The following is a 12,969-nucleotide window of genomic DNA, read 5'->3' on the forward strand; positions in this document are numbered from 1 at the left end:
AAATTGTGTCTCCACTCTTCTGTATTTAAACCCTTAGAAAATGTTAAAGAGTATTATATTGGTAGCGAGCTTTATAGTGTAGAAATTAAGCCAGTGGGAACTCTCTTGACTGTGGCTTAATTTTTAAAGCTAAGTCAGGTGTTCTTCTTTCCTCACATAGATGTTATCTACAAGAAAATATTTTGAGAAGTGCTTTTGAAATCTAAATGTAGCACCTACCTGTATTTTTTAAAATATTTTCTTCAACTTAAATGTATCACAAGAACTGTAGAACTTTAAAATAAATTCATATTGTGCCAGATTATGTACATCAGGGAAACAAACTAAAATGAAACATGTCCCCCAAATTCCCAAAGCTGTTAAAAGGTGCATTTTTTGTACCTAGGAATGGTAGAACTTTAAGCTACGAAGATTATGTTTCTTCATTACTTAAACATGTATCGGCATGTATGAATATGTTTGTACATGTATCTTAAGTATGTGCATGTGCATGCATGCACATGTGCGTGTGCAGGCATCTAGTGAGAAAAAAAAGATAAATACATAGGGTACTGATGAAACTTGATGCTTGTGGTAAACAGTAGTGTTCAGCACACTTCAGCTGTGCCATCAGTTTCCAGCCCTCTTGCAGTTGGATGTGGCCATGTGACTAGTTACAGCCAATGAAATATTAGAAGTGATCTGAGTCACTTCCAGGTTGAAGCCATGAAAAGCTCTCCTGCAAGATTCTCCAGTTTTTTTCTTCCTCTGCTTCTTGGTCCAGCTATTGCAGCAACACAACAACTGTTCCCCCATCAGCCCGCATCCATGCATGACCGGGCAGAGCAAAGATCCCGTCACTGTGTGTGTGACTTGCAGTGTGTGTTAAGTCATTGATATTTGGGGTTTTTTTCTTGTTGTTATTGCAACAAACTATTTCTGCTGACTTATGCAATACCTCCAGATACTTCAATACAGATAAGCTATAAATATATGAAACCAAAGGCAAATTTAATGTAATAAATCATATACCGTAAGGAGTAGCTAAGATGCCTAAGACCACATTTGTGGTTCTTTTAATCAATATGCTATTCTTGCACTAGACCCAAACTGAAGTTTCCAATGCCCCACTTTTTAAAGTTCAACAATCTTTTTATTCTCATTATCTTGGAGCTCATTGCCACCATCAAAACTTGTGACCATTATCAGACCCTTTGGACACTGTAGCATCTGCTTCAGGAATATCAGATCCTTCTGGGGGTTTTTATCATAATTTTTAGGTCACTTTGGTTTTCTTTGTTTTGCTAATTTTGATTTGAAAGAAGCTGGACGAATCTCAGTCTTGGACCCTTTGCATTCTCCAAAATGTTCTTGGTGAGCTTGTTGTTATGTGGTTTTAGTTCCTACCTTTGTGGGGTAACTCTCAAAAGTACATTTCTTGCTGTAACCTCTCACTTCATTCTTATCACTGCTTACCTCTTTCTGTCTATTCTGTTCCTCCACGAGAAGACAGAGGGAAAGCCTAGGAAATTTACTTATTTCTATTCTTATCATGCAACAGATCATGGGAAAAAAATCCAACTTAAACATAAATAAAATAAAAAATAAAATCTGTCCCTCTCCCTCACCGTACCCCAGGGATAACCAACGCTAACAATTTTGTGAATAGATGACTTTTCAAGGTTCCTTCCAATGTCAGGATTTACAGTGTTGGGGGGAGAAAACAGAAAGGGAAAAAAAGGGAAGAAAAGCAAACGTTGTTCAAGGAGGATCTCATCACTTAGCTAAGGATTTCCCCAAAGGTGCTCCAGGTCAGAGACGCACACTTTTCAGCTGTCGTTGGTGACTGGAAGAGATTTATTATTCGAGGGGTATAAAAATGTTATCGCACCAGAAGGAGACTGTTGTCTCTCTTCTTTGCTTGGAGTTGTAATAAATTAGGTTGGGAAACAGGCTTTCTTGGGATTAACAGTAGATGAACTTTGCCAGCTATGGGGTTTTTAAAAGAAGAAATTAGCTCCTTCATGGTTTCACATATATCATAAAGAAGCTAGCACATCCTGAAGGCTTCCTCTAAAGAAAAAAAGTGATATATGGGAAACTTGAAAGTCAAAATTAAAGGAAAAGGGCCATGTAAACTGACCCTAGGAAATGTGAGAACTATGTCGATTGGTGTTGGGGGGTGGGATGGGGGAGGGTAGATACCACCTTCTTGCTGGTATAATCCTATTTTGCTTTACTCTAACGATAAACTAAGTGTGTTCTGGCTAAATTCAGCTTTGAATAATTGCATGCTGCTGGCCTAATCTCCCCACTGCTGTGGTTGGTTATGGTGTCCTTTTTTTTTCTCTCTGGAGTGGCATTGCTTTGTACTAGAAACAATTCCATTGCCCCACCCCTGAGAGGTTGATTTCTGGGCTGAGTGGGTTGTTCTGAACCTGTCTCTCACATACTTTAGATTTGTGGGCGTTCACTTATAAAGTTCTGTGTTATCCTCAGATTAAAACACACACACACACAGAATGTCATCACAGAATGTCATCACTCATTAGATTTGCGGGCATTTAGAACTTAGGACAGTTTCAAGGCTTTAAGGGGAAAAAAAAGGAATTAAGTTTGTGACTAGGGCCAAATCTGTAGCCATAGAGGTAAAAGGCCAGGCTTAACTATGGAACCAAATATACTCTAGGCCAGTAATTCTCAAATTCTTTGGGCTTGGAATCCCTTTATATTATTGAAATTGTGTTTTTATCATTTTATATTAGTAAGCTTCTGTTTATGGGGATTTTAGCTATTGATACTTAGAAATTCAAACTGAGAATTTTTTAAAGTATTAATTAAAAAACAATAAATCTATATGTTAAATGATATATAATATTTTATGAAAAATAACTATATTTTCCCAACCAAAAAAATATTGGTGACTAAAATCGGCATGTTTTACATTTTTGCAAATCTAATATTTATCTGAATAAAAGAGAACTGGATTCTTATATCTGCTTCTGCATTCAGTCTGTTGAAATATATTGTTTTGGTTGAGGTATAGGAATAAAGTTCAGCCTCACATGGATAAATAGTTGGAAAAGAAGTATTTCAAGAGCTTTTTTCAGATACTTGTAGATCTTCTTTGATACTATACCAAAACTTGACAAGTGGTGATTCCTAAAGGTTAGTTGTAGTAAGAAATCTGAAACCATATCAATGAGCTTTTCCTACTCTGTTACATTAAAATCCAATGGTCATCTTGCACTTTGAATGAATTTCTTTTACCCATGTATGATTTTGTAACATTGTGTTTGGTCATTTGGGAAACATTGGTTCATTGAATTATGCAAATAGTCTAAGTGTTGACACATTTCATTTTACAATACCATGAAATAACATTCGTTAATATCAACATCAGTGTCATCAGAAAGGTTTTACATATTGGAAAGCTGCCAAGCTCACAGTAGCAGATACAAGTTTTCCAAAATTCTGCTTTTGACTTGAAAGCTAGATTTCTGTCATTGGCAACAAACACGACAAATACCGTCAGTTGCTTTCCTTGAAATGACAGTCTTATTTCATTTACAACTTGAGAAAATGTCTGCCAAAAATCCAAGTCCAAGTAATTCTTTCAACTAAAAATAGCGTTTGAGCAAAAACAGAGAAAAAAGATGTGTCTAGTTCACCTGGCAACTCAGTCCCACGAGTGCTTTCCCTCAACAAGCATCACACCTCCATAGGCTGCAAAGGGTTTTATGTGTCCCTTCTCTCTCAAAACAGAAAACTTAAAAGAAAAGATGTACCTTCAAGGGTCAAGGTTTAATCAAATTAATCATTTTACTGCTTCATCTTGAGTGAAACTGTTTTTTTTTTTTTAACTGTATGTGATGCTTCCTTCATTCATATAAAAGCAGCTTTGCCCACCATTGCCCTTAGATCATCAGTGCAAGTGTCAACGAAGTGAAAAAGGGAAATAAAGTGTCAGCATTCTTCAAAATAGTTCTGGTCTTGTGGATTCCACCACAAGGATCTCAGGGTCCCCCCCAAAGTCCCAGATTACACCTTGACAACCACAGTGGTGGACAAGCATATGGCCACCATCCCCTGTACCTCGGCACCAGCTGCCCAGACAATGGGAGGCTTATTGAAGACAGAGACCCCCTTAAACCTACTGGGGCAACGAGGGCTTTGATTTAGTGTGGGGTTTTGCTAGACAAGCATATGTGAACTAGACTTTCTGTCCAGTTGGCTTGAAGGCTTCCCAGTCTTTTCTTTCTTTTATATGTGACTTGAAACTTTTAATGTCACATTTATAGTTGGCTTGACTGCCCCAAACAAAGTGTTGTAAACTTTCTCCACCAATTGGCCATAGCTACAATTGGTGTTTTCACTTTAGAGCGTGAAGAATAGGCATCTTGTGTTCCGGTCCTGATTCGTGAATACAGCAACCGTTCCTCAAGCTCACTTTCCATGTGTGAGAAAAACCTCTTTTGACATTTCTCCCATTTTCGACTATTTCTCAAGACAAGTTGTTAGTCTCTAAGGACACTTGTCGTCTGCCACAAAGTATCCAATTCAGACATTGCATCCTTGTCTCCTTTGTTGAGGTCTGCATTTTGTCTGTCAGGTTTTTTTTCTTCTTTTCCTTCTGGAGCTGGAAACCAGGCAGTGAGAGGATGACAGGTTCTAAAAGGTCATTTTTGAATAAAGAATTGTCTGTGTGCACTTTTCTTCAGAGTTCTGTGTTTTGTGTGTTTTAGTAAAGGGAGCGCTCCTGCTGGCCAGACCTGTCTGAAAGTTCCATTTTCTTTACCACTCAATTTCTCGGCTTTTACATATGCATCCCCTGAATCGATAATAAATTGTGGCAGAAAAAATAAACGTAGGTCTCTTCTGCACCTTTGACTGTCCAGAAAGGAAAGCTACTTTATAGGTAAAGCGTGCATCTTCTCTGCTGTCCCTTTTCTTTATTAGGAAATGATTTTCAATGTAGTTTATACAAGGTACCATTAAGGCTAATTTTCTTTTTCCTAAAGGAAGAAGTAAAGTAAATACAATAAAGAAAAGAATAACCCAGAACACTGATTGGGTTCCAGGGAATGTTATCAGCATCTTAATAGTCAAGAATTTTCAGTTGCATGTGTGGCTGATTATTTAAACCAAGCGCTGCTGTTCCCTCCATACTGTGAGTCTGACTGTATTTTCTGGGTCACCATTGTCAGCAGAGGTTAGTTTAAACCATAGCGGATGCAAGAAACCCTGCTGATTCTCTCTTCACACAACGTTGCCGGCTTTGAGAGGTGGGCAAAGTTTTGCTACTTCAAGGACCAACCCCCTAAGATATTTCTGTATTTAACTCTTAGGCTAATGCACGCTCTGTGGGCGAAAGCCATTGTTTCACTCATTTCTTTTGCTTTCCCATCCTTTCATGCTTGTATCAGTTTTCTCATGATTTAAAACAAATGCCCAGAAACCCAACAGTCAGGGCAGAACAATTGCGGGCTTTCAGTGTTCAGCAGGCACCGCAATCACTGAAATAACCCCGACTTATTACCAAACAAAAAACAAAACCGCACGCCAAACCGTACGTATTGACTTTCTCAAGCCACAGGATCAATCGGAGGTGGCTTGCTTTTTTGCTCTGCAGATCATGTGGTCAGGACTGCCTTGCTGCAGACACTGGATTTTTGTTTTAAAACCTAGTTCTTACTGAGTCTTTCTCTCTCTCTCTCCCTCCCTTCTTCCCTCCCAAAGAATAATTACAGGCTGCAAAGTAAAAAGCATTAGAACTGTTTACAAAACAGCTCATAAAGTTTAAAATAATAGGGGCGTGTGTGTTTGTGTAAAACACAATAAGGTGTATGGCGGGGGAAGCGGTACACCGTCTTTCTTCATTCTTCTTTCGCTGCCCCATGTCACCCTCCAGAGTTGAAGGCGCGGAAGGGAGCGATGGAGTCCCTTTCCTCCTGCTTTGCATTCCTCACCTTCATTCGTGATGCTTACTTATCTGACCCCCATGTATTGTTGAGCGTCAAAATACAGACCCTCAGGTGTGTGGGGACAGAGTGGCTGCTGGCGCGGGCTGCTCTCTGATTAATTTTAGGGCAGTCGAAATTCCCATACAGATGCTCCCTCGTGACATTCAAGAGAAAGATGGTGTTTTTTTGTTTTTTGTTTTTTTTAATGAGCCCTTTGCTATCTTTCGGAAGTCCAAGAGAACAGCTTTCAGCAGGTTAGCGTTCTAAAGTGAAAGGGGCGTTTTTCCAACCCTTTCCAAAGTCTCCTCCTGTGCAGATTCGCAAAGACTTCCACAGTGCTCCCCTCCAGATTTGATTTGATTTGATTTGATTTTTTTAAGGTGTAAGGGTCGCCTCTAACCTCCAGCCTCAGAGCCCATCAGTCATGTTGCTTTGCAGGTTAAGATCTGCTGCGGCAAAGCCAAACCTCGGTGCTAGCGGCTCTGCACCGGCTCTGGACAGTAGTGAAGCTGGTGCTGACAGTCGGAGGAGGGCTCTGTCCCCTTAGGCGCCGCTGCGCTGGGGACGAGGGCTGGGCCGAGGGACCAGCCCAGCCGGGAGGAAGCATCCCTTCCCCCGGTGATTGATGGAGGACAGTTAGCTTTTCGGAGACTGGGAAAGGTTGCTCTCCCAGCCACTTACTATGAAGTCTTTGTCAGCAAAAAGAACTCTCCTGGGCAGTGAGTGACATCATGCAGATGACAAATGACAGCTTTGCGTTTCATTCTGCTTGATAAGTACTCAATATCGTCCGCAGGTGAGTTAACGCTCCCCAGATGCAAACACTCCAGTGCACTGTGGTTTCACAGGCACTGCTGGTTCTTCCTTATCAGTCATTTGGTTTTCTTGGGGATGTTTAAAGTACTATTAAAGTGTGAGCAGGGATGATACCCAGATCACCGTATTTATGATTATGAAATGAAGGTGTTATTCATGTCATTTGTTAGCAGTTCTGAATGTTGTTTCCTTCTGTTTCTCCCTTTCGGAGTACAGATTTTTAAAATTATATCAATATATATGTATAGATATGATTTATATATTACATTTATATTTATTATACTTATATATAAATATAATATATAAATCATATCTATACATATATATTTATGCTGTTTCAAGAGACTATTTCAGACCAAAAATCTGTGTCAAAATCCTTGACCGACGTTTCCTTTGTATTTTTTCTCCCCCTTCCAGGACCCCATCTGCAGATGTCCTGAATACCTCTGAGTATAGCAATTGATTATTCAACCAGGATACCTAATTCAAGGTATTAGCTCTTGTCAGAAAGCTTTTACATCTGAGCTCTGTGTTGGAAATTCTATTTTGGCAATGAATTTTGAAATCGGAAAAGTTGGAATGAGAATAAAGGACAAAAGTGAATTTGCAAAATAATCAAGCGCTTAAAAAAACGACCTGACGCCTGGGAGGGTTTGCCGCTTCTGACTCATGGGCAGCCCTTTCTCTGCCGGTTTATGTGCCAGTTCTCACTGAGTTGTAGTGCTTTTTCTACAACTGTGTTTGGGGCTTGGATTTCATTTTCGTCTCTCCCTCTCCCTTTCTCTCTGACTGCCCAGAGCTGCAGGAACCAGGAGACAGACGTTTTGTCAGTTTTGCGACATTGGACCAAGCACAATGAAGTATTCTTGCTGTGCTCTGGTTTTGGCTGTGCTGGGCACACAGCTGCTGGGGAGCCTCGGTTCAACCATCAGATCCCCGAGGTTCAGAGGCCGGGTACAGCAGGAACGAAAAAACATCCGACCCAACATCATTCTTGTGCTCACCGATGATCAGGACGTGGAGCTGGGTGAGACACTGGGTTTTTCACTTGTTGGTCTCTTTTGCTCAAATGATTTGCTGGCTTTGCATTATCAGTAACAGTCAGTTAACTTTTGGGGGTTTGGCACATCATGGTAGTATCGGAACCAACAACCTAGGTTATAAAATGTACTCGTATTAATGATACAGCATTTGGTTTGTGTTTCAACTTGACTCTTCTGATCTTAAGTTTTTGAAGCTGCGGGTGGGGTGGGAGGATGGGAGGCGAGAGGAAGCACGAAACTGTAGAAGTCAAGGGTTGGATCGTGCGCCTTGGAAAACTCTTGGTCCAGAACTTTTCAAAATATTTGGGCAAATTTGTTTCAAAGAGTATGAGATTATGACTGTAATTCTCTGCAATGCAGATGAACATAGGCGGATACAAAAAGAACTTGTCGATTGTCATTATTATTAAGGTGATTCCTTTATTCACAGCTTGTGATTGTTAGGGAATTGAAAGTTACAGTATCCTGCACATCCTTCCGGTAGTAATTCACTGCTACCACCTTAGACAGGATGCTTTTCTGAAGAATTCACTCACCTGGGTTAATTCTAGAGCACTTAGAAAGCCTGCCAACATCTGGTGTTTCAGCTCAGCTTCTGTATCACCTGATTTAGTTTCTCACCTTCTCACTTCCTTTAATGGCCCAGCCCTATGGTCTTGCCCATAAGCTTAGGGTCAAGTTCTTCTAGGGTACCTAGGACAAATGAAAAGCTTGCCCTTACAAGTTGTCACCACCACCCATTTCCATTCCTGGACGCAATTCCTTGCTCTCAGGAATCGCTCAGCTAGGCTTATCCATCACGCTGAACTTGACCGTTGCTTGTAGCTTTTAGACTTCCTGCTAGCAGAGCACCCTGGGCTTCTTTCCAGAGCTCCTCTGGCTAGGGTCTTTGAGGATAAACCCCTCCAGGCTGGAATTTGATCCACAGGGATAGGGACTTTGATTTCCAATTGGAAACCAAACCCTGGAATCCCAAAAAGTTAACTTTTTGGGTTCAGCTGGAAGCAAAGGCACAAAAAGCCAGCAGAGGTAATGATTGTTGGAGGTGACTTGCAGCGTCTGTTGTCTCTCACTTAATTGCTTTTTTTTTTAAATAAACTTTATTTATTTATTTATTTATTTATTTATTTATTTATTTATTTTTGGCTGCATTGGGTCTTAGTTTCTGTGCGAGGGCTTTCTCTAGTTGTGGCAAGCAGGGGCCACTCTTCATCGCGGTGCGCAGGCCCCTCACTATCGTGGCCTCTCTTGTTGCGGAGCACAAGCTCCAGACGCGCAGCCTCAGTAGCTGTGGCTCACGGGCCCAGCCGCTCCGCGGCATGTGGGATCCTCCCAGACCAGAGCTCGAACCCGTGTCCCCTGCATTGGCAGGCGGATTCTCAACCACTGCACCACCAGAGAAGCCCAATTGCTTATTTTTTAATTTTTATTTACTTATTTGGTTGCGCCAGGTCTTAGTTGAGGCTGGCGGGCTCCTTAGTTGTGGCACGTGAACTCTTAGTTGCAGCATGCATGTGGGATCTAGTTCCCTGAGCAGGGATTGAACCCGGGCCCCCTGCATTGGGAGCGTAGAGTCTCAACCACTGTGCCACCAGGGAAGTCCCTCTCACTTAATTGCTTAAGCAAGACCATGGATTTTCAGGCATCATGCCAAAATGAAAAGTCTTGCAGGTATGACTTTAGTATGTATGTGGCTGGTGGTTTAAGTTTTCATTCACCTACAGGGCAAGTAAAGTGAAGACCTTTGACTTCACCTCCCTTAACATCTCTCGTATCCATCCTTTTCAATGAAGCCATTCTCTTCTCTCCCAGTTTTTCCCTAACTGGTTGGTCACGTGACCCACCTGTGCCCTCTAGTCTTGGCCCCTCCTACCTATTCTTCATTTCCTGCAAGTATCTGATCAGGTCTCTGCTGCTTAAAACCCTCCACCGGGTTCCTTTACCAAGAGGATTAAGCCCCTCCCCTCTGCAGGCTGATGAGCGCTGGGCATCTGTCCCTACCTATTTCTGTAAGGCTATTTCCCTTTCCCCCACTTTTGCTCTGTGCTTCATGGAAACAACTTACACTTCCCTGAAGGTGTCTGGTGGTTTCATCTCCCTCACCGTTATTTCATGCCTTTGTACATCTCATCCCCTCTTCCCTTTCCCCATTTTTCCACCTGGCGAACCCCTACCTATTCTTCGTGACCCAGTCCAGATGCCTTCCCCTCGGGGCTCTTCCTTTACCAGAACGATCCTGCTGTCCAGCAAGGTGGAGGGAACTTTCCTTTGCACCACCTTGGACCTGCCTCCAGCATATGACCCTTAATCCACCATGTGCTTCCATACCTGTCTCTTCCACTCAACTGAGAGCAGCTAGAGGGCAGGGTAGTGTTTTATTTATGTTGCAGTCCTGATGCTGGGACTGTGCTGGGAATCTAGTAGGTGCTCAGTAAACTGGAAATGGACCCACAGGGGCCTGAAAAGGCTAACAGAATTCCCAGAAATGAATGCAAGTATCCGTCATGATCTACCTCTTCAATATACAATCCTTGTCTTTAAAATAAATTAAGGAATTGTTTGCTCAGTGTATTTTTAAGAGTTCAAAATTTCATCCTTATCCTATAGTTAGTTAATTCATTCAGTAAATATTTATTAAGCAGTTATTAAACACTGGCTTCTAGTGGAAACACATGGATATAATGGTGAAGAGTCGTAGGCCAGGTTCAGTCAACCCAGCTGTTTCCTACATGTTTGCCTTGCCTTTACTTCCTTCCTTGATTTCCTACCCAGATACCAGGCTAAGCATTCACTCATTTAATCATCACAATCGCTCTATGAAGTGGTTACTATTACTCTCTTCAGTTTATACTTAAGATAAATGAGGCTTAGAGAAGTCGCATAGGCTGTGATGAGCTAGGAAATGGTAAACTCAGGATCTGTATTAGGGCTGGGTCTCCACAGCTACACATTTAACCATGATTCCTTCCCTCAATCCGTCCTTCAACAAATATTTATTGAGCCCTTCCTAAAACAACCTGTAAATACATGGTCACGCCCTAGGTTCCAAGATAACAGCTAAGATGGGTCTTGTTATCCCACTGGCAGAACAAGTTGATGATGAACCACTGTGAGCCATGGGTAAAAATTTAGAGAAGACTTCTTTTCTCAGCAGAAAAATTATGCTCTTGGTAGTGAGGACAGTTTGATGGAGACTTTTGCCTGGCCGATTGTAATGCTCTCATGATCTTTCTTGACACTTAACTGCTCTAGACTTTAGTTGGCTTTTGTGTTTTTTTTAATCATCTTAACCAATTTTTTTTTTTTTTTTTTTTGGCTGCGTTCTGTCTTCGTTGCTGTGCATGGGCTTTCTGTAGTTGCGGCAAACGGGGGCTACTCTTCGTTACGGTGTGCGGGCTTCTCATTGCAGTGGATCCTCTTGTTGCGGAGCATGGGCTCTAGGCAAGCGGGCTTCAGTAGTTGCAGCATGCGGGCTCAGTAGTTGTGGCGCACGGGCTTAGTTGCTCCGCGGCATGTGGGGTCTTCCTGGACCAGGGATCGAACTCGTTTCCTCTGCACTGGCAGGCAGATTCTTAACCACTGCACCACCAGGGAAGTCCTCATCTTAACCATTTTTAAGTGTACAATTCAATAGTGTTAAGTACATTCACATTGTTGTGCAACCAATCTCCAAAACTCTTTTCATTCTATAAAATTAAAACTCTATACCTATTAAACAGTAACTCCCTAAACCCCCAGCCCTTGGCAACCACCATTCTACTTTCTGTCTCTATGAATTTGACTGCTCTGGGTACTTCATATAAGTGGAATCATACAGTATTTATCTTTTTGCGACTGGCTTATTTCACTTAGCATAATGTCCTTCCTCACTGTTCATCTGTGTTGTAGCATGTCTCAGAATTTCCTTCCTTTTGAAGGTTAAATAATATTCCATTATATGTATATCCACCCTATGTTTATCCATTGATCTCCTGTTAGACATTAGTGTTGCTTCTGCTTTTTGATTATTGTGAATAATGCTACTATGAACATAGGTGTATAAATGTCTCTTTGAGATGCTGCTTTCAATTCTTTGGGGGTATATACCCAGAAATGGGGCTGCTAGATCATTAGATAATCCTATTTTTAATTTCTTGAGGAACTGCAATACTGTTTTCATAGCGACTGCACCATTGTCCATTCCCACCAACAGTACATAAGGGTTCCAGTTTCTCCACATTCTTGACAACATTTGCTGTTTGCTGGTTTTTTGATAATAGCCATCCTAATGGGTGTGAGATGTTCTCTAATTGTGGTTTTGACATGGTTTGTTTTGGTTTGATTTTTTACTTACATGTGATTATGTTTGCCAAATATTGAATAAATCTTCACCTAAGCAAAACTTTTGCACCTGTAACACTGCAGGCATTTTTGGCTTCTGTGCCTCCAGAAGGATATAACAGACTTAGAAAAGGCTTAGGAAAACAACTACAAAAATTGTAATAGAATACTTTTCCTTTTGGGAAAGAATAAAACAATTGTATCTCTTTGTCTGGAAAGACAAAGGCTAAGAAGGATTGTAATCCAGGTTTATGAAGCAAGCTGGGAAGGAAGGCTCTTATTAAGTAGGACTGGGGCCCCTCCCTCAACTTTGAGGACAAATAAAGTAAACTAGTACTTTGTGAAAGGAGTGAAACACATGAGGAATTTACTAATAAAAGTGCTAGAACCTTATATGTGGATAACACTTTATCTTTTTCCAAAGAACATTTATTCTCATTATTGCATTTTATTGTCATCCCACCCAAGTTGGGTGGGTAGGACAAAGATCATCATCCCAGGAGAACACTTGATCCATGGAAAGATTAAGTAATTTAACCAACGGTCCCCGTACTTCTGGATTTGCTTTTTCCACAACTTGAGAAGTGGTTCAGGTTATGCCTCTACCTGTAAATAGTTCAGGTTTTTAGGCAAAGTTAATGGGTGGAGATTTACACCTTTTTTAAAAAAATTGAAGTATAGTTAATTTACAATATTCTGTTAGTTTCAGCTGTGCAGCAAAGTGATTCAGTTATACATACATATATATATATCTATTTTTTTCAGATTCTTTTCCCTTATAGGTTATTACAAAATATTGAGTATAGTTCCCTGTGCTATACAGTAGGTCCTTGTTAGTTATCTATTTT

General features: G+C 41.0%; 1 protein-coding gene across 5 annotated transcripts in view; it reads left to right on the top strand.

The window, feature by feature from the left end:
• Window positions 1-12,969, top strand: part of SULF1 (sulfatase 1) — a 160,926-nt gene that overhangs the window by 78,392 nt on the left and 69,565 nt on the right. For all 5 annotated transcript variants that reach the window (XM_068525459.1, XM_068525458.1, XM_068525456.1 and 2 more), the window contains 2 exons: window positions 7,176-7,248; window positions 7,556-7,785. In XM_068525459.1, the coding sequence (XP_068381560.1) occupies window positions 7,614-7,785 (172 nt within the window). In that variant the 5' untranslated portion in view covers window positions 7,176-7,248; window positions 7,556-7,613. The remainder of the gene's footprint in view (window positions 1-7,175; window positions 7,249-7,555; window positions 7,786-12,969) is intronic.

The sequence above is a fragment of the Eschrichtius robustus genome, chromosome 17 (genome assembly GCF_028021215.1).
Source record: "Eschrichtius robustus isolate mEscRob2 chromosome 17, mEscRob2.pri, whole genome shotgun sequence".
Lineage (NCBI taxonomy): Eukaryota > Metazoa > Chordata > Mammalia > Artiodactyla > Eschrichtiidae > Eschrichtius > Eschrichtius robustus.